We start from the raw sequence: 25,509 nt of genomic DNA on the forward strand, positions 1-25,509 counted from the left end.
GGTATAATTCTTATGCAAATCCTTGCTCTGCTGGAAACCGGCTACAAGTTGAGACATATGCTACCCTTCAGGTACTTGCAGACGGTCGGGAGATGGACAAGTTCCAGTCGGTGTAGGAGCAAGCATATGGCTTCCACGTACAAACTAGACAAAGAAATTAAGGGAACCACGTACAAGAAGAGGATGCAGCAGAGTTCACTGGGGTGAGCAGCAGAGCCCAGTGCTCTTGGACGAGAATTCTGATCTGCACAACACCACACAAAACCGAGAACAACGACACTGCATGGCAGGTCTATTTAGAAGACAGATCTTGTTGCCTTTATTAAAGTAATAATTTTTAGGTGTAAGTAATAAACAAGAATGGTAGCTCTTCCCAGAGAGCTCAGAGAAGCTCACTGATAGCATCCTGTAATAATTAAGACAAGAGGCAGGGCATAGGACGCCGAGAAGGAGCCTCTCTCTTACACAGCTGCAGTCCTCCTGGAGCCCTGGCTGGTCTGTTTCCTCCTCATTAAGACTGCCTGACATTTGATAAACGTGCCTGCCTGATACACTGCCTGCCCCGGTTCCGAGGCTTATCTACCCGCAGACAGCCTTGCAGGCGCTGGCCTCACAGACCGCAGGATGCCTTCTCTGCAGGGAACAGGGGGCTGTCTTGCGTGGGTTCCCAGCAGCCCAAGGTGTGGGGAGATCTGGGATGGAATGGCTACACTCCCAGCTGCTCCCAGCTGCCTGAGAAACCCCATTACAGGTGAGCTCTGTATTTGGGGACTACAGCTGAGACCCCAACTATTTTTCTTATCTTCTGCTTCTTCCTAGTGTGCTCTAAGCCCAAGTGGCATGCACTCCTCATCCATGAAGGACTCGGATGCTTACTGTGTCCAAGTCCCTGAAGGAGGTCTTCTGGAAACTACAAAGATGCCACAGATTTAAAAAAAAAAAAAAAAGAAAGAAAGAAAAAAGAGCCGAAGATCTTGCATCTTACTCTTTTGTAATTAGAGCAGTTTATAATTCAGACCGGGTTCTCACCGTGCTCTGTGAAAGGAACCCAGGGCTCATGGTGATCTATACGGATACTATCAAACGGCATTCTGCAAATGGGATCTAACACATACGCTGAAGGCAGGCTCTTATTGTGTAGTTTCACGCAAATTCACCACTTGTTTACAAGCCCCATACATGGCAGCAGATCCCAAGTCCCAAGCAGGTCTGAATATCCTTATGCAGCAATCATGTCAGGCACTTTTCTCTGAACGTTTTCTGGAAAGCTGATTTATTACAGATTGGTTTCCTATGTGCGGCGCACATACATTTTAATGAATGACCAGTGGCATGGAGCAAAGCACACATATTCTGATGAGAAAATGACTGGAAAGGCCTTGTTTCAGAGTCTGTGGCTAGCATAAAATGGATTCCTGTCATAATAAATTAAAAACGCTGACTAGGAGAAAAATTATCTCTCACAGAAAAAAAGAAAAAAAGACAAGAAAACATTTTCGGAAGGAAGCATCTCCTACTTATAAGAAAGAGTGGGGGCTGAAGGCAAGTGTTTTTTTTTTTTTTTTCTTTTTCATTTAATCCACAAATTTCCAAAATGCAAGGGAGGATAGCTGGGAAAGGTGTGGATTCTAGCATCAGACCAAATGGGCTAAAGCACCTCATTTACCCAGCCCTAGCGCCTGAGCCTCAGATCGCTAGCTAGAATTTGAAAATCGTATATCTAATGGTATTTACCTCAGATGGCATCTTGCAGAAGACCCCAGTCTAGCACCGCAGTCAGCATGGGTCCGTAGAAAGCACTGCTGTTTTTGTCAGCTGTTTCCAGGCACCCAATGAAAAGAAATACCAAGTTCTTGCCTTTGAGGAACTTACAGTCTAAGGGAGTAGATCTTCACAGAACTGAGATTAAGGAAAGCCATGAATGCGCACTTCTGTCCTCCACATACTGATAGCTAAATCGTTCAAGAGATACAGGACAAGAAACTCCCCACAAGGAGAGAAAGGGCCTCGGAACACAAAAGTCACTGAGCAGGCAGATCTGACAGAGTCCCAGCCAGGCAGAAGCAGTCTATATTGCTGGGAAACCCAGTCAACACGTAATTACCCACAACGTCTCGACTGCAGGTCTTCCACACTGCAGCTTTCCAAATGTGTACTATTTCTGTGAATACTTCCCATTTTGGACTCTATTTTGCCACCCAGGTCATTCATGAGGCTGTCAACTCAAGGTCTAAGTTTCCTAACAACCCTGGCCAAGTTCAGGGCTAAGTTTCCTAACAACCCTGGTCAAAACCCTTCACCCATCCTGGGCACTCTCCTGTCACCCTACTTTATTCCCATCATTCTATGGCAGACTTCCCAAGCGTGTCGTAGCTATGAACTGCGGCCAACTTTCTATGTCCGCACTACTGACATCTGGGGCTGGATACTGGTCACAGCGCCCTGCGACTCTCCCAAGGCTATAACAACCACAGAGGTCCCCAGGCATTACCAGCATCCACTCAGCCTTGCAGCTGGAGAGCCCGGGAGGACTCAGATACGCAATAGCCCCGAGCAGGCTCCCCCGTTAACCATGCTGTGTCTGTATAGTACGTATTTTCTATAGGCACCAATATGTGAAGGGGTCCATAAGTATTGCTCTCAGCACCCGACATGATGTGTTTACAGGGTTAATGATTTCATGTTTGTTATATAATTGAAGACCACGGCAACGCTACAAAATGCAGGGCGGGATGCTAGTCCCGTGCCTTTGTGAGACATTCACGAATGATGGGTTCAATAGTTTGCGAAAATCTCACCATTTTGAGAGACCTGAGCGACTGATCCTTTTAACACAGACAATGTGGGGGTCTACTTAAAAAGGAAAACAATACTCTCCCTGCCCAAGTCTTCTCCAGGGCAAATTTCCAAGTTACTGCCATTGTGGTCTTACTCTGTTTCTAGCAACACGGTCCACACTCCACCACATCCTCGCCATCCCTTACTTCTATTCTTCTCTCTTTTAAATTTATTTTAAAGCTTTAAGACACAGTTCATGCCTTATAAAATTCACCCATTTAAAGTATATAAATCAATGGTTTTTGGGATATTTGAAGACTTAGGCAATCACCAAAATCGAACTTCAGATCTATCTAATCTAATCTATCACCAAAATCGAACTTCAGAATATCATCATCACTGTGAAAAGAGACCCATACTCTGGACAGTCGCTCACCAGAAGCCCCTCATCCTCCCAGGTCTAGCACTAATCTACTTACTGCTTCTACAGATTGGCCTACAAGAGACAAATAGAATTTGTCCAGAAAAGACCTTTCTTTGAAATAGAATCAGACAACTTGTGGCATTTTTCTTCTCATGATGCCTTCATGATCATCCACGTGGTACCAAGTATCAGTGCTCAGCTTGTTTGTTCAGCCAAAAAACAATGCCTTGTATGAGTTTGCCATGTTCGATTTATCCATTCATGGACATCTGGGTTGCTCCTTTTTGGCTCTTAGGAATAATGTTGCAATGGACATTAGTGTCCTAGTGTTTTTGTGGATGTCTATTTTCAGTTCTCTTGGAAAATACACAAGAGTAGAATGTACGCATCACATGGTAACACTACATTTCCCTTTCTGAGGTGTGGTCAGATTTTTAAAGAGGCTACACAGTTTTACCACTCAACCAGGGACACATTAGTTTTAATTTCTTCACATCCACATTTATTATCACCTGTCTTTTTTTTTTTTAAGCTATCCCAAGTGTATGTGAAGTGTATAACTTCATGGTTTTGATTTACATTTCCCTAATGACTATTAATGTTGAACATCTTTATACGTGCTTAGTAGCCTTTTGCATATCTCCTTTGGGCAAATGTCTACTCATGTAAGTCATGTGCTACTTTTAAAGATCTGAGAAAGAGGGGCACCTGGTTGGTTCAGTGGGTTATAGCCTCTGCCTTTGGCTCAGGTCATGGTCCCAGGGTCCTGGGATCGAGCCCCGCATCAGGCTCTCTGCTCAGCGGGAGCCTGCTTCTTCCTCTCCCTCTGCCTGCCTCTCTGCCTACGTGTGATCTCTGTCAAATAAAGAAATAAAAATCTTTAAAGAAAAAAAAAAAAAAGATCTGAGAGAGAGAGAGAGACCGTGCATGCGTACACAGCAGCAGGACAAGGGGCAGAGGGAAAGGGAGAGAGAGAATCTCAAGCAGACCCCTGCAGAGCAGAGAGCCATTCAGGGCACAATTTCAAAACACTGAGATCATGACCTGAGCCAAAAGCAAGAGATGGCTGCTTAACTGACAGAGCCATCCAGGCACCACTCATGGGCTGCTCTTAAAATTGAACTACTTATGTGTTTATTATTGAGTTGTGAGTGTTCTTTATATATTATAGATTCAAGTCCTTTGATGATTAATTTTATGTATCAACTTGGCTGGGCCACAGTGTCCAGGTATTTGGTTAAACATTATTCTGGATTTCTCACTGAGGGTGTTTTCTGTGGATAAGAATTGATCAGTGGACTTTGACCCATGTATATTTCCCTTTATAATGGGGTGGGGGGGAGGTGAGGGGGTGGGGTCTCATCCAATCAGCAAAAGATCTTCATAGACCACAGACTGACTTCCCCTGCCAAGAGGGAATTCTGCCAGCAGATGGTCTTTGGATTTGAACGGCAACACCAGTTCCTCTAGGCTCCAGAGCACCAGCCCATCCTAGAGAGTCTGGACTTGCTAGCCTCCACAGTCACAGGAGCAAATCCCTTAGAACAAATCTCTCTATAGACATATACACATCCTGGGGGCTTGTGCACCCACTCTCTCTCTCTCTCCTCTCGCCCTCTCTCTGACAAATAAATAAATAAAATCTTAGGAAAAAAAAGGCCTATACACATCCTATTCATTCTGCTTCTCTGGAGAACCCTGAATAATAAAAGTCCTTTATTGCATGTGATTTGTGAATATTTTTCCCCATTCCATATTTCCTCCTATAATAGACTAAGATGTGAAAAAATCAGTATTAGAGTTCTGTCTTTACGTTTTAATCTCTACATCCTGCCAATACACACACACACACACACACACACACACACACACACACCATCTATGTCATTCCCCTTCAAAAGGAGCTATTTGCCTCACAGAAGGGAAGGCCCAGAAGACACCAGCAAGAACTAAACAATTCAATCTCCAAATTCAGATCCTTTATGCCAAAGCAATTGAGAAAGAACTGGTCTTTGAATTCCCTCCAGCTTGGCTTCGAATGGCAAGAGCCAGGTCTAAAGGAAGGGAAGGAAAAGTTTAATTCTACAACACATTTCAGAAGAATTAATAATGTTCCTGTCTGCTCCATCAGTTTCTTTCCCGAAGACTCTAGGACTGTTTATAGTGGTAAAAAGAGACCTTTTAACCGGGGAAAGAGGACCTTCCCTGCATTACTCAACTGGAGAGATGCACAAGGATCTGGGAAGATGCCGCCATGAAAACATACGGCCAAGAAACAATGAAATACCTCATCAGACCTTGCAGCAAGAAGCGGGGGTCAGGAGGACTCTGTTACATTAACCTCCTTCTCCAGCCATGTTCCCTGGACTATATAATCTGCTATTTGCTCTCTACCATATTATCAGTAATGGTGGACTGAACCCATTTCATCCTTGCCTTTTTTTTCTACTTTTACTTTGTCTTTTCAGGAAGTCCAAAGAATATTATTTGTCTAAGACCTTGTCAGGGCCATGATAGTCCAAGTATCCAATACAAATAATATTAATAATAGTAATAAAATAAAAAAAAATTTAAAATACCCACACAAATAAATGTATCATCTAGGGAAACAAACCAAAACAACCCATTATTTAGGTTCAGATGTGCACAAGATCCAACCATATGAAACTGCAGACCCCAAAGTAAAGAGCTTTAAAAGTGTAGCAAAGAGGTTTTTTTAATTCTAAGACAACCAAATCCAATTTTTTAATGAGTGAATTGGACATGAAACAGATTTCAATAAAAGCAAAGAAGTGGTTTTGATGTGCTTTATTTTCCATTTAAAAATCAAGAGATTTAAATATAGTACCCATGCCCCACTTCTATTCACATAAAGGGAAATTATGCTATGCCAAGTGGTGAAAAGTGAAATTGTTGGCTTGATTTGCTCTTCAATCTGGCATTTTCCATGAAGTACAGTTTTCCTTGAGTTATCTAAAGGTTTTCACCCTCATTGGTGAAAGCATAATTCCTACCCTAAGTAACTTCAAGCACTCTTTGTGATATGGCTTTGAATCAGGTTAATCATTGATCATGTTTTCTCTAAGGAAATGTTTTTATTTGTAAATTTCTTTAAAGGTGTCACTGCAGTCCTGATAGCTGAGTGAACATTAGACACTGGGCTTATTCTCCATTGTGCTTGGATAGGTAAGCACTGAAGGGGAACTGTTTCTCAATTGGAGATGAGTGAGGAATGGTCCCATCTATTTGAAATATGTCATTCATCAAGATGACTAATCATGTGTAAATAAAGGAGAAGGAAAGTGTGTTATGTTGTTAGAGTGATAAAGAAGAGATCACATCTTATCTTATAATTTTGCAGTTCTTTTCATTTACACACGGGTGTTTCTTAGATTCTCAGAACAGATTCTAACACTTGACTAATACAAATATATATATATTTGCTATAATATATGGGCTAGAATAGAGGTCAATGAAATCAGTTTATAAAGTCAGAGCTTGGTATTCCCCACATGCTCCTAAAAATCCTCTTCTAATTTATTTTACAAACAACAAAATGGTTTATCTAGCAAACCATGTATTTGGAGTATCTAAAACAATCCAGTATGTATTAAGGCTCAGTTTGGGTAAGGTATGGGATGACAAAAGTGCATTATGGTGATAATAAACGTGAATAATTAGAAAGCCACATAAATTATTTCAACCTGTCTTGCAAAACACAACTTAGGAAAATGCTGGGATTATTTTGTTTCATCCAGACAGACTTTTTGCCAAGAACCTATGCCTACACACAACTCCTCAACGGGCCTAGAGAGAATGTTTGTAGGTCTCTTTAAAAAGGCAAGAGAGTCAAAATGCAGAGGAAAATTTTCTACTATGTGATATAAAAGGAAAGAAGAAAGGGGCACTAAGTTGCTATAATTGGAGCGAGGGTATTAGATTCTGATTTAGAAGCTCACAGGGAAGAGCAAACCAGTGGGTACATCTGTGCTAGAAATCACAAAGGGGACGGCAGCACCAGAAATGACTCACACGGGGCTTCTCTTTCACCTGCAGAAGATGATGCCCCAACTATCCCACGGTGTCCTCAAGGACCTCCTGAGCCACGTCATCAGTGACACTGTTCTCATTCCTCTACCAGTGACACTTGATAGCTCTCTCCATCCCTAACTCCCCTGACCCAAGTCTGCAAAATTCCTTCTGTGCATTAAGGACAGGGAAGATTCCCCCACTTTGGGATCCATGTCTGCCCTCCCCTCTGCCCGGAAAGCAGGGTATCTCATATCTACACTTAGATCTCAGCGTGAACATTACCTCCTCAGAGAGGTCCCCCATTGGTGAACTGGTCCAGAGTGGCTTCATCCCTCAAGGCTATTTTCCCTCCTTAGTGCTCATCTGTAACCTCTGCTGGAACTTCCGCCTGAGTCCCCCAAGCTTGGAACAATTCCTGGCACGTGGCAGGGCTCCATAAATATTTGTCCAACAAACAAGGCTGTAACTTCTTTGTTGAAAGCTATAATAATATTGCTTTCCTTTCAAGATAATCTGGGCTTCTTTCATCTTGAAGATATTTGCAGCAAAAAGACAGCTCACTTATTATGCAAGCACATTTCCCTTTAATGTTATGTGACACTGGTATTGCTTTTGTTCTTCCAAATTTGCTGCACTCCATCTGATACATCGTTTAATCTAATTTCTCACTACGCTTGTTGATTCAACTTGAGCTGAAGGCTTTTCACGCATTGGGTAGTCTATTTATTGGTCTACCTCGCATTTTGTCTGTTGACTTCATTTCCATGCCCTCAAGACAAGTATGTGGGCACTTCATCACACATTTGCCTTCCAAGGCAGTGAGGGTGTGGGCTATGCTAAGGCTCACGCCATCCATCCCAAGGTAAATTAAGGCATCTTTTGATTAGGAGAATCTGACATAACATGCAAACCCATTTCTCTGGTCAGAATTATTATAGAGCCAAAGCTCTTGTTTTGCAGAAAATACAGATCCTTCCACAGATGTGAAAAAGAAAGAACATGACTGAAAGATTTTTTTTCTTTTCTTTTCTTTTTTTTTTTTTTAGTAGGGTTTGATTGGGTCTAGTAAATGTATACTTTCAGCTTCCTTGGTTTTAAAAGAAAAGGGTCATCAGATCTTCAGTGTATTCAGCGAGGAAAGCAAAACCAAAAGAACTGGGAAAAACAATTTTACACCCCAAGAGGTTGCAGGTACAGGGATTGGGGCATTCAGAGAGAAATCCAGCCAGTATTTTTTCTTGTGAATTCTTTATACCCGAACCTAGGACTCAAATGTGCTTTACTATGCGTTCACATAGTTGACAAGGGAGACCAATGAATCATAGGAAAGCCCTCTTCCATAGGCGTGGAATGAAGAATGTGTATATAGGCACTTCTCAGGTTCTGGAGATCATTGAATGACCAGGAGGGTGAGGAGCCAGAGAGAAAAACATTTCACTCCTGTTAACGCACCCCTACAACAATTCTTCAGCCTCCAGAGACTCAAACCCCCTGATGCACCATCTGTTCTTGGCCCCACTCCTCCCCGAGTGCCTCCCCCTCCTCGCTCCGCTGATCTCCCATGGTCAGCCTCCACCATCCTGCCTGCACCTGCTGCACAGCTCCCCATTCTCTCCCTCCACCACTCCTGGTTTCCTAGCCAAACACCCATCCATGTGTCTATGGAGAATAGGGACCCCACCTTCCAGAAGGAATGATGAGCAAATGCTAATGGCCTCATCACACTGCCCCACCTCCCCCAGGAAGAATCCCACCATATTCCTCTCCACTACCTCAGTGCCACACTGAAAACTCTTGCCACCTTTTGCTCCAGCAGAGTCCAGCTTGAGCTCTGTCCCCGAGTCTTAAATGAACTCGTCCTTGCCTGTTTAATTTAGGCTTGGCTGGTTAACATCCAGTGGCTCAGGAGCATACCTGGCCATCACACTGTTCTAGCTCAAACACAGCTCCATTTTCTCCTGCCTTCTCATCTGCCCACAAACCTCTCATACCTCTGCCCCCTCCTCATTTTCAGAATGGCCTTGCATTCTGGATCACTGAGGAAAAAGGATACCACAACTTTCCTCCAGCTCCTACTACACCCCCATCACCCCACCGACCCGCACTGCACCCCAGTACCCTTCCTTCCCGGTCTCTGGAGGCACCAGAGACCTTATCCTTTTGAGCTCACTCAAGACCACCTGAGCTCTGCAGGTTCAGAGAATAAGTAACAGTGATCTTCCTACATGCAGGCACACAACCAAGGTGTATCCAATACACTCAGACACTACTACAACACTATCTAACCACTAAGCCCTGATGTAAATTGGCTCATCCAAAGCTTTAGCATTCTGGGTAATTAATGCAATCCTGGTTTACTGACTGTAGTTAGAGAAATACTCTAGCTCTTATTCTTGGAATTCAAAGTCACATTCTCTATTTGCCACAAGGAGGTTTCCCTCCCTCTGTCGCTCAGTTGATTTGCACATTTCTAACTGTGGATAAGTGACAGATGTGCTGAGCTGCTTTTTATTTGAAGCCAAGTAGAGAGCTCATCCTGGAGCATAAAAATATTTACAAGGTTTCTGTAGTACATGACTCGACTTCACACTGCTGTGCTGGGCTATTTCCCATCTCCAAAAGTTCAAGGACAAAAAACAATTACCTCTTCAAGGACATCGGCAAGCTTACTGAGGATTTCTTCAGGAAGGCTCTGGAATGTTGGGACACTGAAAAACAAAAGAGATGATGCTGAAGCAACATTCTTTCACAAACAAGGCACCAACGTGCAAATGCATTTCAGGACAAAGAACCTGCAGATAAAGATAAAGCAGGAACTTAAGCATGGCTTGATGACCAACAAGGAAAACGAATGTTGTACTAGAAAGAACTTGGAGTCTGAACAGAACTGAGCTCAAATCCCACTGATAATTACCTGTGGGACCACAGATGCCTCAGTGATAATGGGCAGAAAACCACTTTTTTCCTTATCAGTCTGTGTCACCAGATCTACCACTGTTCCTTCTGCCTCTCTGGGTCCCTCTAGACACTCATGCACAAGCACGTTCACTCAAGCACACAGGCAAAAAGTCCTTCTACAGACCAACTCCTGCTCATGCTTTAGGACACAGCTCCATCTCAGACCTTCAAGCATTCATCCAACAACCTTGGAAGCTTCCTCTCTCCCCAACTCCCTCCAGCTAGGTCAAGTTCTCCCACCATGAGCTCCTGTATCCCTTGCTAATACCGTCATTAGATACTTAATCGGGTATTTGTTCCTGGGTGTTCTCCCTGTTAGGATTTAAACTCCACAAAAAGAAGAAAGATTTATTGGTCTTGTTTAACCCCTGCGTTTTCTATTATTTACAAATAACTCAATAGAGGATGCTGAGGAAAGTTATGAAAGCATAGATGTGTGAATGCTTCCTGTGACAATTAGAAAGATCAGATCAGACAGGGTGGAGAAAAAAACCAGACTCGGTAGACCAGGAAACTTATTAATTCTTCTTTCCTCCTCTTATTTCCCCCCCACTGACCAGCAAATGAAAATACTGAGTGATGTTAAATGCATAAACCCATGAGTTATTTTATATTTGAAATAGTAATAAACTTAAAAAAATTAAAAAAAAAACACTTCATCAACACATAATTTGTGAAGCACCACTGGAAAATCTAACTGGGATATAGAACTAAATTCCCATTTAATCCCATCTCGGTGCTTGAATAGAGAGAGGATGCTAAATGAACACATACACGTTTATATATCTGATTTTTGACTTAGCAAATTACTCCAGCTTGAGTAGAAAGAAACAATGAAAGAAGCCACAGACTACTATTTGGATGTAAGCATGGAAGTTCTGTTAATTTGTCACTCTGATTCCTATTACTTAATGTAAAGCCTATTGGTAAAATCCCAGGGTTTTACAAAGAGGTAGAACAATTCACCCAGGACCATCTGCTCCACCAGATTTACTGCTGCAGCCTTGGCCACGTGGGTTTTAATTTCCAGAAGGCAGTCTATTTCAGCAGCTGGATGGAACTTATCTCAGAAAGAGAGGAAGACAGAAGAAGCTGTTACCCGAAGTGATGCAGATTGAAAAATCTAGCCCTTCCTTGTTCTTTTAATGAGCTGTATCTCCGAGTCTCCTAAGATCTAAGAACCAATAGAATGCCCCCCTCCCAGTGGGTATTTGCAGGAAACAAACTATAACTGAGTTTTTCTCCTTTCATTGTAATTAGCCCCCTTCTTTAGACAGGGGCTCCGCTATTTATTTCAACAATGGCTATGTCTATGCCAAGCCATAACAATAATACTTCAGTGTTCCTCAGAGTTCTTATCTATGAAAAAAATATATATTTGCTTGACTATGTAATACACTAAATGGAAACGGAAACATTAAGTTTTAGGGGGGCACTTTACATTACCTTCTACAAGTTCATTTTTTTCCCCTAGCTTTGAGGTATAACAAAATTAGAAGATATTGAAAGTGTACATCATCATGCTATGATACACATCGTAAAGGGCGCTTCCCATCCAGTTCATTAACACAACGGTCACAAGTTTTTTGGGTTTTTTTGGTGGAAAACATTCCAGTTGTCCTCCTTTAGCATAACTCACAGTGGGATAGATCATCCTCACGGAATTACAGATGAGATACAGACTTTATTCATCCTAAACCACAGCTGAAAATTTGTATTCTTTTACTAGCCTTTTCCTGTGTCCTAGACCCTCCAGCGCCCTGCAACCATTTTTCTACTGGATCTTTCTCTGAGCTTGACTTTTATTTAGGTTCCACATTTACATGACACAATGTATCTGTCTTTCTCAGTCTGGCCTGTAGACTTAGCATAATGCCTTCAAGGTCCATCCCCGGCTGCAAATACAAACTGCAGGATTTCCTTCTTTCTCATGCTTGAATAATGTTCCATTGTATACTTATCATGATCTCCTACTTAAATGTCTCACAGCCTTCAGCAGCACTTGTTACTAACAAAAATTAAGGGTGATTTTTAAGAAGAAAGACTATAAAAAACTATCCATAACAACTAGAGAACTTCTAGATTGAACAAAATAGAAAGCAATTAAAAAAATAAATAACTCCACTTTAGAAAATTGCTCTGAAAACATTTCTGGAGCCATCTTTCAAATCTTAAGATATTTATTACTGCAAACACTTCATAAGGTCTCTCATATAATTTGCTCTTTAAGAATTATTGGTTACCAGTAGCTTGAACACCAAGAACTGAGAATACTCATAATTTGGAATTCTACCCATTAAATGTGGTTATATTTCTCCCAAATACATCAAAAGATTCCACTGATATGGACATATAATTCAAGATGAAGTTGTTTATGATTTAGAAAACTTAAGGCAAAATAATTATCAGGACAAACTTTGAGAACATGTTTCAACAGTAGAGGAGGATATTCAAATGTATGTAAAAATAATTATAATTATTTGCATGCTAATTACAAGTAAATCTTACATATCTATTAAAACATTTTGCTCCCTAAGGACTTTCAATAGGCCTGAAGTTATAGAACACATTTGAATGTAATGTAATGTAATAGACATGATTTAATATATGTAAAGCTTCACCAGTGGCTTTTTAAGTTTTTTTAAGATTCATTTTAGAGAGAGAGAGGGAGGGAGGCAAGGAGGGAGCAGAACGGGCAGAAAGAGAGGAAAAGCTTAAGCAGACTCCCCAGTCAGTGGGGAGCCTGACACATGGCTCAGTCTCACAACCCCAAGATCATGACCTGAGCCAATTCTGAGAGTCCTATGCTTAACAGACAGCACGACCCAGGTGCCTCACCACTGGCTTTTCTAACAGATTGAAGTAAGCACTTGGTATTTGCAATGACAATAAGTGAAGATGAGATGAGTGCTTTCTATTTGCCAGGCACTAGGCTAGGGATATCACAGAAAGCATGAAGGTTCGTTTCACAACCACCTTCTGAAATAATCCATTTCACAAATTTGACAAGCACCACCTTGAGAATTTGCCTGAGATCATAGCACTTGATGTAGGTGAATGATGAGAAGGACACGGAGCTCGTCACTTACCCACTGAGCTACACAGTTTACAGTAAAAGTATTATTAGCAAATGCCTCATGCAGCTTTTCATGCAACTTTCAAACCAGTTCCATATACTTTTATACAATGATTTGGATATGAATAGTATTAAGAATATGAGATTTGTTAACAAATAATTTTTTTGATTTTTTTTATATTTTGATTTTTTTTTATTCTTTGATTTTTACTATGAAAACATTTGAACAAATTGAAAGGCTGAAAGAATAGTTCAAGAATCACCTGTATCCCTACTATCCAGATTTGCAACTGTTACCATCTTTGTTTCTTCTACCCTCAGTTTGTCTTTTCCTACCTGTATAGTGATAAAAAGGCTTATAGATATTTTGATGAAATATTTGATAGTTGCAGATATCACCTTACCCCTAATCTTCACTTATTAAAAATAAGAACACATTCTTAAATAACTATAATACATTATAATACAATCAGAAAATCAACTTCGATTCTGGATACCATCTAGTATCTGTTTCATATTCAAATATTATTGTTCAAAAATGTCTTTCCTGGTTTGTTTTTTCTTCTCAAACCAGGATCCAGTAAGATTCTACACATTGATTATGGCTGTTACATTCTTCTAGTCTCTTATTCTAAAAGATCCTTCCACCCTGCCTTCATGGCATTGACTTTTGGAAGACACTGGGACCATGGTCTCATTGGATGTCCCATATTCTGAATTTACCTTAATGATTTTATTTTTGCTAATCCACTCCTTCAAAGTTACAACAGAGGGGAAAGGAAATCCAAGTAGAAAAAATTATATCTCAGCCATGTGTTGATGATCTATCTAGATAGATAGATAGATTGCATATATATTGCATATGCAATATATACAAAATAACATAATCGTATATAGAAGTTCTTGGAAGGTGATCTGAGAGGCTATGCTAGACTTTTTTGAGGGGTTTCTTAAAGTCAAAGCAAATAGTTTAAGTTGTAATTTGCCTTTTTTCACCTTAGTTTTCACATATGTACCACAGAATCCCCCAGAGACTCCATGACATATGGTAATGATGACATCACTTTGATATATATGTGTGGATTTCATATATATACACATTTATAATAAACACATAATATATAACGCATATTATATATTATATATACTTAGCTTGTAAGCTCTTGTGTTTCCTAGAATTTTTTTTTTAAGGTAGTGTGTAGGTTTAGGATATGTGTGCTATTTGCAGAAATTAACTCAGTATAATTTCAGTAATTCTGGGCTCTTACTAGACATTTTTCACACATGTAACTTTATTATTGTCCAACATATCATTATTTTGAACTCCTAAGTAACTATGGTTATTCAGGCTTGATACATGTTCCTTGTGTCAAGGTGAAAAAGAAAAAAAAAAGAGGAAGAAGAAGAAAACACATTTGGATAACTTCTGTTGCAATAATCATTTTATATTTTTTCTTCAAAAACATTTTTTTAAAGATTTTATTCATTTATTTGACAGAGATCAAAAGCAGGCAGAGAGAGAGGGGGAAGCAGGCTCCCCGCTGAGCAGAGAGCCTGAAGCAGGGCTCAATCCCAGGACCCTGAGATCATGACCTGAGCCGAAGGCAGAGGCTTCAACCCACTGAGCCACCCAGGTGCCCCTTCAAAAACATTTCTAACTGTAAAAATTTTATCTAACGCGGTTATAATTCTAGAATTTTGTGATTATTGGTATTAAGAACTTAATAAAAGAAAGTTTATTATCTTTTTGTTCACTTTTAGGGATGGATCACTACTTTGAAACATGAGAATGGAAGACTCCTCAAACTACAGCTGCCAATTTCTAAACCTAAAGACACCGAAAAACATAAAGGACACATCAGAGAATTTTCTGACTCATGGGTGGATAAATCTTGTCCAAAGCAATCTGGAAACACTTTAATGAGGAAAATATGACAATAGCTAGTTCTCCCCCTCAATGTTACAATTTACCTTATTGTCTTACACAACAGAGTATTTCAAAATTAACTTTATCATGCTAGTTATGTCATTTTGAGCCCAATCATGGACAAATTCCTTTTCAGGGAAAAGGAAATTGAGCTTTTAAATGTAGTCATGATGAAGTTTTGAGAAACAAAACTGATTTGGTACGCTTCTCAGATTAAGAAGGAGAGCATTTTACAGGATGAGTGATCATTAAGTCCTGGCTGGAATGACCTCCAGGACAACTCAGAGACCCCTGAAGCCACGCAGACTTGACTCCATGCCTGCTGGATGACCTCAGTACAAGAAAGCATTGCACTGTCTCCGTCCAATGATACAGTATCTTCTTGCATTTAAAACAGAGCTGCAAGGACAAAAAGGAGTTGAGATCTTTTTTACAGAAATGTACTTTTGCTGTACCAATGGATGCATCTATAGCCGTGGCTAGACTTGCTCCTTTGGTTGTATTTATTTGATATCAGAACCAACTGATCATCAAAAAAAAAAAAATCATCTTTTCGATGAGCACTTGGCAACAGACACCTGTGGTACTGGCTGCTCCCTTTGGAATAACTGTCCATGATGATGGTTTACCCTGGCACAAGTGATGCTGATATTTACATAGATGGTGCAGGAGCAGCTGTGGCCCCTCAGCACAAATTAAGGCAGTAACACTAAACTTCTGCAGGTGCCATTAAGTTCTTCATCACCACTTACAGTTAGAAGTTAAATAAATGCCAGAGTTACTTTCAAACATTTTTGATGCAACAGTAAGAGTTATTCATTTTATCATGTTTCAACGCTTGAATATGTGTTTTTTTGAACACTGTAACAAAGTGACAAGTCCACTTACAGCCCTTCTGGGGCTACTGAAGCACGACGGCTGTCTCAGGGAAAATCACTTGCATAATTGTTGGAGTTGCAAGATGAAGAGTTCCACTTTTTATATGGAACATCATTTTTACTTGGCAGTGACCAACCAACTGTGGTTATGCAGATTTGAGGATCTGGCAGACAATTCTTCAAAAAGAACAAAGTGAGCCCATGACTTCAAAAACAAAACAAAACAAAACCAAAAATCCAAAAAACCAGCAGTATTTGTTGCCAATGATAAGATGTAAACTCTCAAATGAAAATTAAAACATCCGACAAACCTTATCTGCCACTTTGGGCTCAATACCTTTCTGATTCTCGAAGACTCTTCTGATGAGGTATCAATGATAGGTGGATATTATCAAATGGGAGGGTTGTTTTTTTTTTTTTTTAATTGGGAATTCTGCATAACTTGGTGAACCAGTATTTTCCAGATGATTGATGCATGATGTTACAAAATCATGCATGAAGAAAGATCTATTCAAAGTACAAGATGAATCAATGGATCTTAATGTAGTAACTATTTCACATTCCATATTGTAATTAACCTTTAATAAACTACCACTTGTTGGGTAATGCTATAATATTAAATAAGAACATCCAAAATTAGCTGAAAAGACCATCAGCTTACTTCTCCCTTTTCCTACTACATCTCCCTCTGGGAATGATCTTTTCATATAGTTCAACCAGAACAAGAGAAATTTAACAGATGGAATACAGAAGCAAATATGAGAATCTCTTCCACTAAGCCAGATACTGACAGATTGGCAAAAATGTAAACTTAAACTTCTATTTGCACTAAGTTCTGTTTGTTTGTTTTGGGAAGATATAGTCATCTTTATTAAAAATCGGCTACTTTACATTAAAATACAGTGTTTATTTTTGGCATGTTTAAATGTATTAGTAAACATTTTTAAATATTCTCATTTTTACCTCCTAATATTGTAAATATTGATACATACAACCTACATAAGTTGGGGAACCACTGATGTGATTTATTGATAAAAACCATGTACGACATGGAATACCTACAGGATATTATTACAAGGAAAATGTGACAAAAATTATGGAGACTCTCAGATAGTTGTTTTTACTAAATCCGCTTATAGTTACAAGTAGAGAGTCTTTGCTGGAGAGTATCACAAAGGTAACGAGTACGTTAGGTGGAGTAACAATCTTTTTTATTGTTTTCCTTTTATCTTTCTGTTTTCAAGATTTTCTGTGTTAGGACTATATATTTTGTCAAACACAGTATTACAAAATACACAATCATGATTCCAGCTAAATAAAACATACCTGATGGGTCCATTTCAAAGAAAACTATTTTTAGTGTTGTTAAAATACTGGTTTAATTCAATTATTTATTACTCCCTCAAACTTGAGTGCCTATTAGGGGCCATGAATTGTTGTAGGTGTTTGGGATTCATCAACAAATGCAAAGGTTCCTGTGTATTGATCAAAGAACTAGTAAATAGTAAACATAACATATATCGTACATGTGATATTTTACACTCATGTATATATCATAGAGCACTATAGGTTAGGGCTCCAGCATTTTCCACAAACAAAACAAAACAAAACAAAAAGTCCCACAGGGTAGCAGGGATTACAATGGGAGGGGGTTTAAAATGAAAGATTGAACTGGATTAGGATGTCCTCATTGATAATGTGAGATTGTCACAGACATCTGAGCGGTGGGAAGGACAGTTAACCACAGATCTAAGAGAGAGGATCCAGGTAGAGGAACCAGGAGGGCAAGGGGTCTGCAGCCCTTAGTGGATTCCAGGAGCAGCACGGTGGGGCTCTAGTGTCCAGAGTTCAACGGCTGGGGGAGAATGGAAGAGCACAGGCATCAAGAGGGAAGGGGGAAAATGCAGATCACGAAGGAGCATGTGCTCTCCACCCCCCAAAGGAGTTGGCTTCCATCTGAGTGAAACGTGCAGACACTGCAGGGTTCTGAGTGGGTGTGGCAAGGTCTCGCTCCCAAATTAAAAGGACCCTCTCCCAGCTCTGTGGAGAGCCAATTCTGTGGAGAGCCAATGGCCAGGCAGCCACAGTAGAGACTCTAGATCAGCGAGGAACCTCAATTCCCATCTGACAGATGCATTTGCAAAAGGGGGAAGCAGTTGGCACTTGAGCTCTGTGATAGGGTCAGATCAGGCAGCGTGATTTCCCGGTGGACTGGATGTGGGATCAGAGGGAGGGAGGTGGAGGAGGACTTTGTGGTCAGCAATCTGTAAGAACAGTTTATTTTTCATACCCCACAAACAATTTGTTTTCAAACCTACTAAGTAGCAAAGGGCTTGACTTTATCAGGTTTTCATTTTTAAATATCATCAGAGTATTAGATGTAGTCCCATATGTCTAAGGGAAGACATCTCCAGCCAAACTAAGTGTGGAGCTAGTTCATCAGTGTCCTCTACCAAGAGCACAGCACGAGGTGGCAGAACTTATCTTCAGGTAGCATTTGGAGACAGGAAGCCTTTATATTCTGCTATAAGAAATCAGCTCAGTATCAAGTTGAATGCCAAGAATATCGACAGGTACTATTTATTTCTGCGCCAATGGCTTCCTACAGCTCATGCCAATTGAATAAAAGCGGAAATCTCTGACTTACCAAGGAAACCAATTTCTACCGATGAAGGATTAAGTAAGGGTCCTTCTTCATCTCACAGATACCTGAGCCTTCCCCTTAATGAGCTCACCAATGCTTCCCCCCATCCAACATACTTTGCTCCCCTGATGAGATCATTTGGCATCAATCCCGCTTCAGTCTGCTCTGCAATGGTCTTGTAACTGATCTTCCTTCCTGGAGTCTCTTGTGGCCCCCTCTGTGTATTACTCACTCATCACTGCCAGATTTATTGTCTGTTGGCAGCATTCAGCTCTTACCACCCAATGAATGGCTCCAACCTCCAAAGGCTAGCTCTCATCTCACCAGATTCTAAGAATTACCATTTTTCCTGTGTATAAAGATACTTGAAATAAAGCAAACCATTATGGAGACATCATTAAGGTATAATTTTATCATCTGCATGATACAATGCAAACGCCTTAGCCTGGACCGGTGGGTAGTGAGTAAGCATATGGGCCTCCGGATGGAAGAGAATCAAGCTGAGTTAAGCTCTGCTGCTAATTACTAGCTATGCCCCTTGCAAGCAGTTTGACTTCTCGAGGTCTCAGCCTCCTTCCCTTAAAAAAAGGCGGGATAGATCTTACCACCCACTGCATAGGGCTGTGTTGAACATAAGAAAAATAGCAGATATTAAGTATTAAGAAGGTTCCTGGCACATAGGAAACATCCAATAAACTTCAGCAGCCACCACAATTATAAACATATTTTTGTTCTAAAAGTTATCATTGTTTAAGACCTTCAATAATCAAAATAAATGTTCTAATAATATAATCTCATTATAGACTCAAGAGTGCTAGAAATGCACATTTCTTCACTCTCTTCAATTAAGGTATATTTGATCTGGGGTAGGAACCCTTCTTTCTCAGGTATGTCTTCTCTGAAGACATTCATTGTTCAGGCCTTCCTCAAGGTCACACCCAACCCAAGAGTCAGGTCATACCCAGAAGGTAGAAAGTAAAATCTTTCATCTCTCTGCTTTCAAGGTCACCAAAGACACTTGATGTCCAATGGCTCTCTGCTCTTGTGCCCATAGATGACAAAGGGGACCTTTGGTCAAGCGGGGAACCCTGATGCTTCTAGTTAGCCTTCCCAGGTGAGTCTGTGCAGAGAAATCCATTCCTGGAGAATGATTTACAAGGTCTTCTCTTTCTCCATTTGACTCCAGACACTCTGCAATCTCATTAAATGCATTTAGGCTTTAAAAAATAGAGAGCATCTTATCTTCCAGAAGTCTCTAGTATTGACCACAAATTCTCAGATCAAGAAATTCACATGTTTACTGCAGCATTATTCACATAAGCCAAGACAGAGGAACAGCCTAAGGAACCCACCAATGGAGGGAGTGGATAAAGATTACGTGAGACATAGATACACAGGTGTCTCTATGGTATGGGTTATGTAATAGAGTCACACATATAGAGGTGATAGACACAGACTAGTATTCAGCCATGAGAAAGGAAGACGTCTGCCATTACAGCATGGATGGACCCTGAGCACATTTTGCAAGTGAGAAAAGTCAAACAGAGAGCGCCAAGTACTTTAAGATATCACTTATTTGTGGAATGTAAAAAAGCCATTTTGATAAAAACAAAACAAAACAAACAAACAAAAAAAGCAAAAACAACAAAAAACCAAAAACAAACAAAAATAACCCCAAAACCCAGTAAAATAGTGGTTACCAGGTCATAGGGAAGGGGGGTGGAGATAAGACAGATATTTAAGGGTACAAACTGACAACAGTAAATAAAAATATTAGTAGGCAAGTCATAATGCCCAGCGTAGTAAATCCAGGCAAGTAAACTGGCTAAGAGTCTAGAGCTTAATTATTCCAGCTCTAGAAGAATGATGTGATGGAGGTAATTATTGTCACAATGGCAAACAAATTACAATATATAAATGTATCAAATTAACACAGTGTACACCTTAAATTTGTAATGTTATATGCCAAATATGGTCGATTAAAAAAAAGAGAGAAGGCCTGCAGATCTGTCTGGAAAAGAGGAAGGGGTGTAGTAACGGGAAAAATTTTCAGCAATTTATATATGAATAAATAAATCCATCACTAGTATTTGCAGAGGCCTGATGTCTTATGCAACCAAGCACTGTCCACAACAACCACCGTTTCCCACAACACACACACAGACACAGCTACTTGTCTCGTCTGCACTTGGACATGGGGTCGACAATAGCAGAGTGGGAAGAAAGGAGCTGAGGAGAGGTCCAAGCAGACCTTGGAAGTGAGCTCAAAGCTATCCGGGCAATGGACTTCCAGGGTCCAGATCCCCGCATGTGGTCTAGCAGGGACTCTACCCAGGAGAGAGTAGGGAGGCACCCCTCTGAAGTAAAGGGCTCCGGGACAGGCAGCTCTAGGTCCTTGTCCTCTTCTGCCCTGCCCTCAGTGTCCTCCATGAGTGCTGCAGCCCAACACCCCCTGCACACCTTCTGTCATGTCAACCCTTCTAGGACATTCTCCCACATCTCTTTAGTCATCTGACATTTCTCCATTCAAATGACTAATGTAATTGATGGCAGGAACTACAATTCAATGCTTAAAAAAAGAAAACCTATAAAACTGTTATCCCTGCAATTTTCACTTAGACAAGGGTTCTATTCCCATCAGAGAGGTATCTTTCCTACGACCCTCACACTAAGCAGCATGTGTGAGAGACGCCAGTCTCTTGAGCTCTAGGAGTCTGTTTTCACCTCTAATACAGAAATAATCCTTCTGGCCTGAGCAATCTCAGATGCCATGAAATACTGTGTGAGACAAATTTGCTTGCCACTGAACAAAGACCAGCGATCACATTACATAAGCACAATAAAAATACTGATAGTACAGTCTTAAATAGGATCTTCTAGAACTATGAAATATCCAGCTACAAAATTCCAAGTTTGATTTTAATGTTAATTCTGCAAAATCACTGACTTTTCCAAAGTACGGACTAACCCGTTAGACCAAACCCTTGTTCAAAATGTCCTAGAACTGTGGTTTCCAAACCTGAAAGTCATTAGGAATTCAGATTCAACAAGTCATGGAGTGGATTCTAAGAAAGCAATATATTTTTCAAAGTGGTAATAAAATATAAATCTATAACATAGTTTTATCATTTTAATGTTTTTTAGGTGTACAGTTCAATGGCATTAAATAAAGTCACAGTGTTGTGCAAACATCACCGTCCTCCATCTGTACAATTTTTTCAGCCTCTCAAACTGAAACTATACCAATTAAGCATGAACTCCCCATTCTCCTCTCTCCCCAGCCCCTGGCGGCCACCATTTGACTTTCTGCCTCTGTGAATTTGGCTCCCCTAGGGGCTTCGTATAAATGCAATTTTACAGTGTTTGTCTTTTGGTGACAGGCTTAATTCACTTAACTTAATGTCTTCAAGGTTCATCCATGTTATCCAAGATAAGGTTTTAACATCTTCCCAGATGATTTTAACGCACAGCAAGGTTGACAGCTTTACCAATTGTTTTCAGTTGGTAAGTGAGAATGTAAAATAACCACAAAGAATCAGTCCAGCTTATTTTCTGAAGTGAATTCTTTCCCACCTATATCATTTCTTATCATTTTATTTGTTACTGTGTTATTTTATTGTGCTATATTATTCTGCTATGCTGTGTTTTCTGCTGCGCTATGTTTTCTGCTGTGCTATGTTATTTTGTTATATTATATTTTAAGGCTTTAGCTTCCTTGATCAGAAAATGAAAACAAAATTTACCTAGCTCATGGGACACTTGTGAGTATAAGTAAGTAGGAAGCACTTAGCAAAGAAGCCGCCATCGGGCAAGCACCCAGTTAAAGGGACCTACCATTGAGCTTGTGTAATACTACACTTAACAGAGCGCATCACGTAGCAGGTACTCAAAAGCGTGCAAGTTAAAGGAATATATGCAATGAAGCCAAATACGATGAAATGATAGTGATTTGGGGCCAAGATGGTGCAGTTTGCACACTGCCCCAAGGCACCTGCCTGGGGACAAATGCAAGCTCACGCTCAGCCTACCGCCTCCCCTCAGCATGCCCCCCCCATTTCACCCTGGAAGGGGTTGCATCAGCCCAGAGGACAGGCCACTTCTTATACTTCAAAACAGGTGACTTCTTCCTGGCAACCTTAGTCTGTGCAAAAGATCTTCTGCTTGTTATTTTTCAGAAACCACAGGACTACTGCATTAAGGCTATTTACTCAAGAAAAATTCAGAAAAGAAAATTATTTATTGATATAGAGCCTTCTTTAAAATCTGTTAGAAGAGCTTTTGGGAGGAAAAAAAAAATACACTGAAGAGCTGCTTTCAAAATCAGAACTAAGGTCACCCTTGTGCCACAGCCGCCACGGCCATGAGGAGAGGCGCTGATGACATACGTGATTAAATTACCTCAGAAATGCTTAATAGCCTCTAACCCTGTGGCTTCTTTGGAAGACCACACTGTACCTTATCTTTGCTCTGTAAATCTTCCAACAGCCTGCGCCTACGCAAAAATAGAATCCGATGGGTTTTTAGGGAATTCGACAAGTTACATCTGATTATTAAAACTAAAAAAACAGCATATAACCTTTCAATGTTTCATGTTGCACTAACGGTAATCAGCCTAAAAGCTTCTGCCGTGAGTTTCTACCCTATCTTTGGAACCCTGGGAGGCGTGATCCCTTGCCCTCAGAGGCCAGGTCTTCCTTCCACCAGTGTTTCTCCACAGGGTGCCGCTGGCTCATGGACAGGATTCATTGTCAATGTGCAATGGAGTCCTACATGGGCAGAGCCTGTAACATCTCTTGTTCCTACCTGTGAAGTGTCATGGGACAAGCCAACAGCCTTTAGGAGTGATACTGTCCAAGATTTGGCACCATCACTCTACCACTTCCCTAATGTTCCCAGTTCACCAAATGAGGTTGCTAGGGGATCTGCCTAAAACGTCACAATCCTGGCAACGTGCTCCAATTTCCATCTGCCAGGGGTTGGATACCTATTACCCAGGAACTGAAACACTTGACAGCCATCTGTTTGAAGTGCTTCTGGAACCTAGCTACTTGCCCATAGACAAGCAGAAGGTAGGACTCTTCCCCCTTGGTTTATGGCTATTTCCAAAGCCACACTATTCAAAACATTGTTTCTGCACTATGTAAAGAGACATTCCCTACCAAAAGGATTCCATATCCATCTGTTGAAGGGCATTTCGGCTCCTTCCACAGTTTGGCTCTTGTGGACATTGCTGCTATGAACACTGGGGTACATGTGGCCTTCTTTTCACTACATCTGTATCTTTTGGGTAATTAAAGATATGGTCCATATACACAATGGACTATTACTCAGCCATCAGAAAGGATGAATACCCAACTTTTGCATCAACATGGATAGGACTGGAGGAGATTATGCTAATGAAGTAAGTAGAGAAAGTCAATTATATGGTTTCACTTACTTGTGGAGCATAAGGAATAATATGGAGGATGTTAGGGGAAGGAAATGATAAGTGAATTGGGGGAAATTGAAGGGGGAGATGAACCATGAGAGACTGTGGACTCTGGGAAACAAACTGAGGGTTCCGGAGGGGAGGGGAGTGGGGGGATGCCTGAGCCTGGTGATGGGTATTAAGGAGGGCACAGATTGCATGGGGCACTGAGTGTTATACTCAAACAATGAATCTTGGAACGCTACATCAAAAACTATTGATGGGGGCGCCTGGGTGGCTCAGTGGGTTAAGCTGCTGCCTTCGGCTCAGGTCATGATCTCAGGGTCTTGGGATCGAGTCCCGCATCGGGCTCTCTGCTCGGCGGGGAGCCTGCTTCTCTCTCTCTCTCTGCCTGCCTCTCCATCTACTTGTGATTTCTCTCTGTCAAATAAATAAATAAAATCTTTAAAAAAAAAAAAAAACTATTGATGTACTATATGGTGACTAACATAACACAATTTAAAAAAAAAAAAAAAAAAAAAGATTCCATAGCCAAATAAGGAAATTCTGAGCTATAGAAATTTTAAAAATGTTCTTTACATATAAGGGTCTTAATTTTTTTTTTTAATTAGAAAGTTAACTGAGAGGGAAAAGAGATAACCTCTTAATTCAAGATTATTTATTAAGTTTATAGCAACTAAATCCAATGCTACACGGTTTGGAATCATTCGCTTATATTAAGGTGACAGAGTTTACAAGTCCCTGGGCTCGACGTACAGTAGACTTTAATATGGTCTCATAGTGAGTCGGTCCCCATTTTCAGGATGAAATTCAGTCACCATCTTCTCTGAAAAGCCTAGCTTGAGCATCTCCCTCATCTCCGCACCTGTCTTTCTCCTCATTCCTGGTAGACTCTGCACAGGCACATCTGCAAAGCAGTGGGGTCTTGATGTCTCTCATATGAGCTCCTGAGGTAAGTTGTGTCTACCTCAGCCTTAGCGATCCCTGTTTAGTCATCTGCCTCACTCTAGCCAGTTTAGTCATCTGCCTCACTCTAGAATCACCAACAGCTCACCGGCTCACCACCTGTTGTTGTATATCAAGTTTTAATAGAAGACAGCCATGTTACTGGTTTAAAGACGGTCTATAGCTGCTTTCATGGTATAGTGGTGGTGTAGTTGCAATGCAGTCTTTACAACCTTCCCACCTAGAATACTTACTACTTGGCTCTCTAAGGGAATGTTTACCAAACCCTCCCCTGGTCTGTCAGCATCTTGAGGTCAAGGACAGCATCCAATTCGTTCAGCTTAATGCCTGGTCAATAGGAGATGCTCAATGTTTGTTGACTGAAAAAAAATGTTTTCCCTTTGAAAATCAATCCAGGG

The 25,509-nt window shown here is 40.7% G+C and overlaps 1 protein-coding gene across 2 annotated transcripts in view; it reads right to left on the minus strand.

The window, feature by feature from the left end:
- The window catches only part of PRKG1 (protein kinase cGMP-dependent 1), a 1,258,123-nt gene that overhangs the window by 358,146 nt on the left and 874,468 nt on the right, over positions 1 to 25,509 (minus strand). For both annotated transcript variants that reach the window (XM_004764104.3, XM_004764102.3), the window contains exon 5: positions 9,879 to 9,942. In XM_004764104.3, coding sequence (XP_004764161.1) covers positions 9,879 to 9,942 — 64 coding nt within the window. The remainder of the gene's footprint in view (positions 1 to 9,878; positions 9,943 to 25,509) is intronic.

This window comes from Mustela putorius, unplaced genomic scaffold, assembly GCF_011764305.1.
Source record: "Mustela putorius furo isolate JIRA1106 unplaced genomic scaffold, ASM1176430v1.1 tig00000577_pilon_pilon_pilon, whole genome shotgun sequence".
Taxonomy (NCBI): Eukaryota; Metazoa; Chordata; class Mammalia; order Carnivora; family Mustelidae; genus Mustela; species Mustela putorius.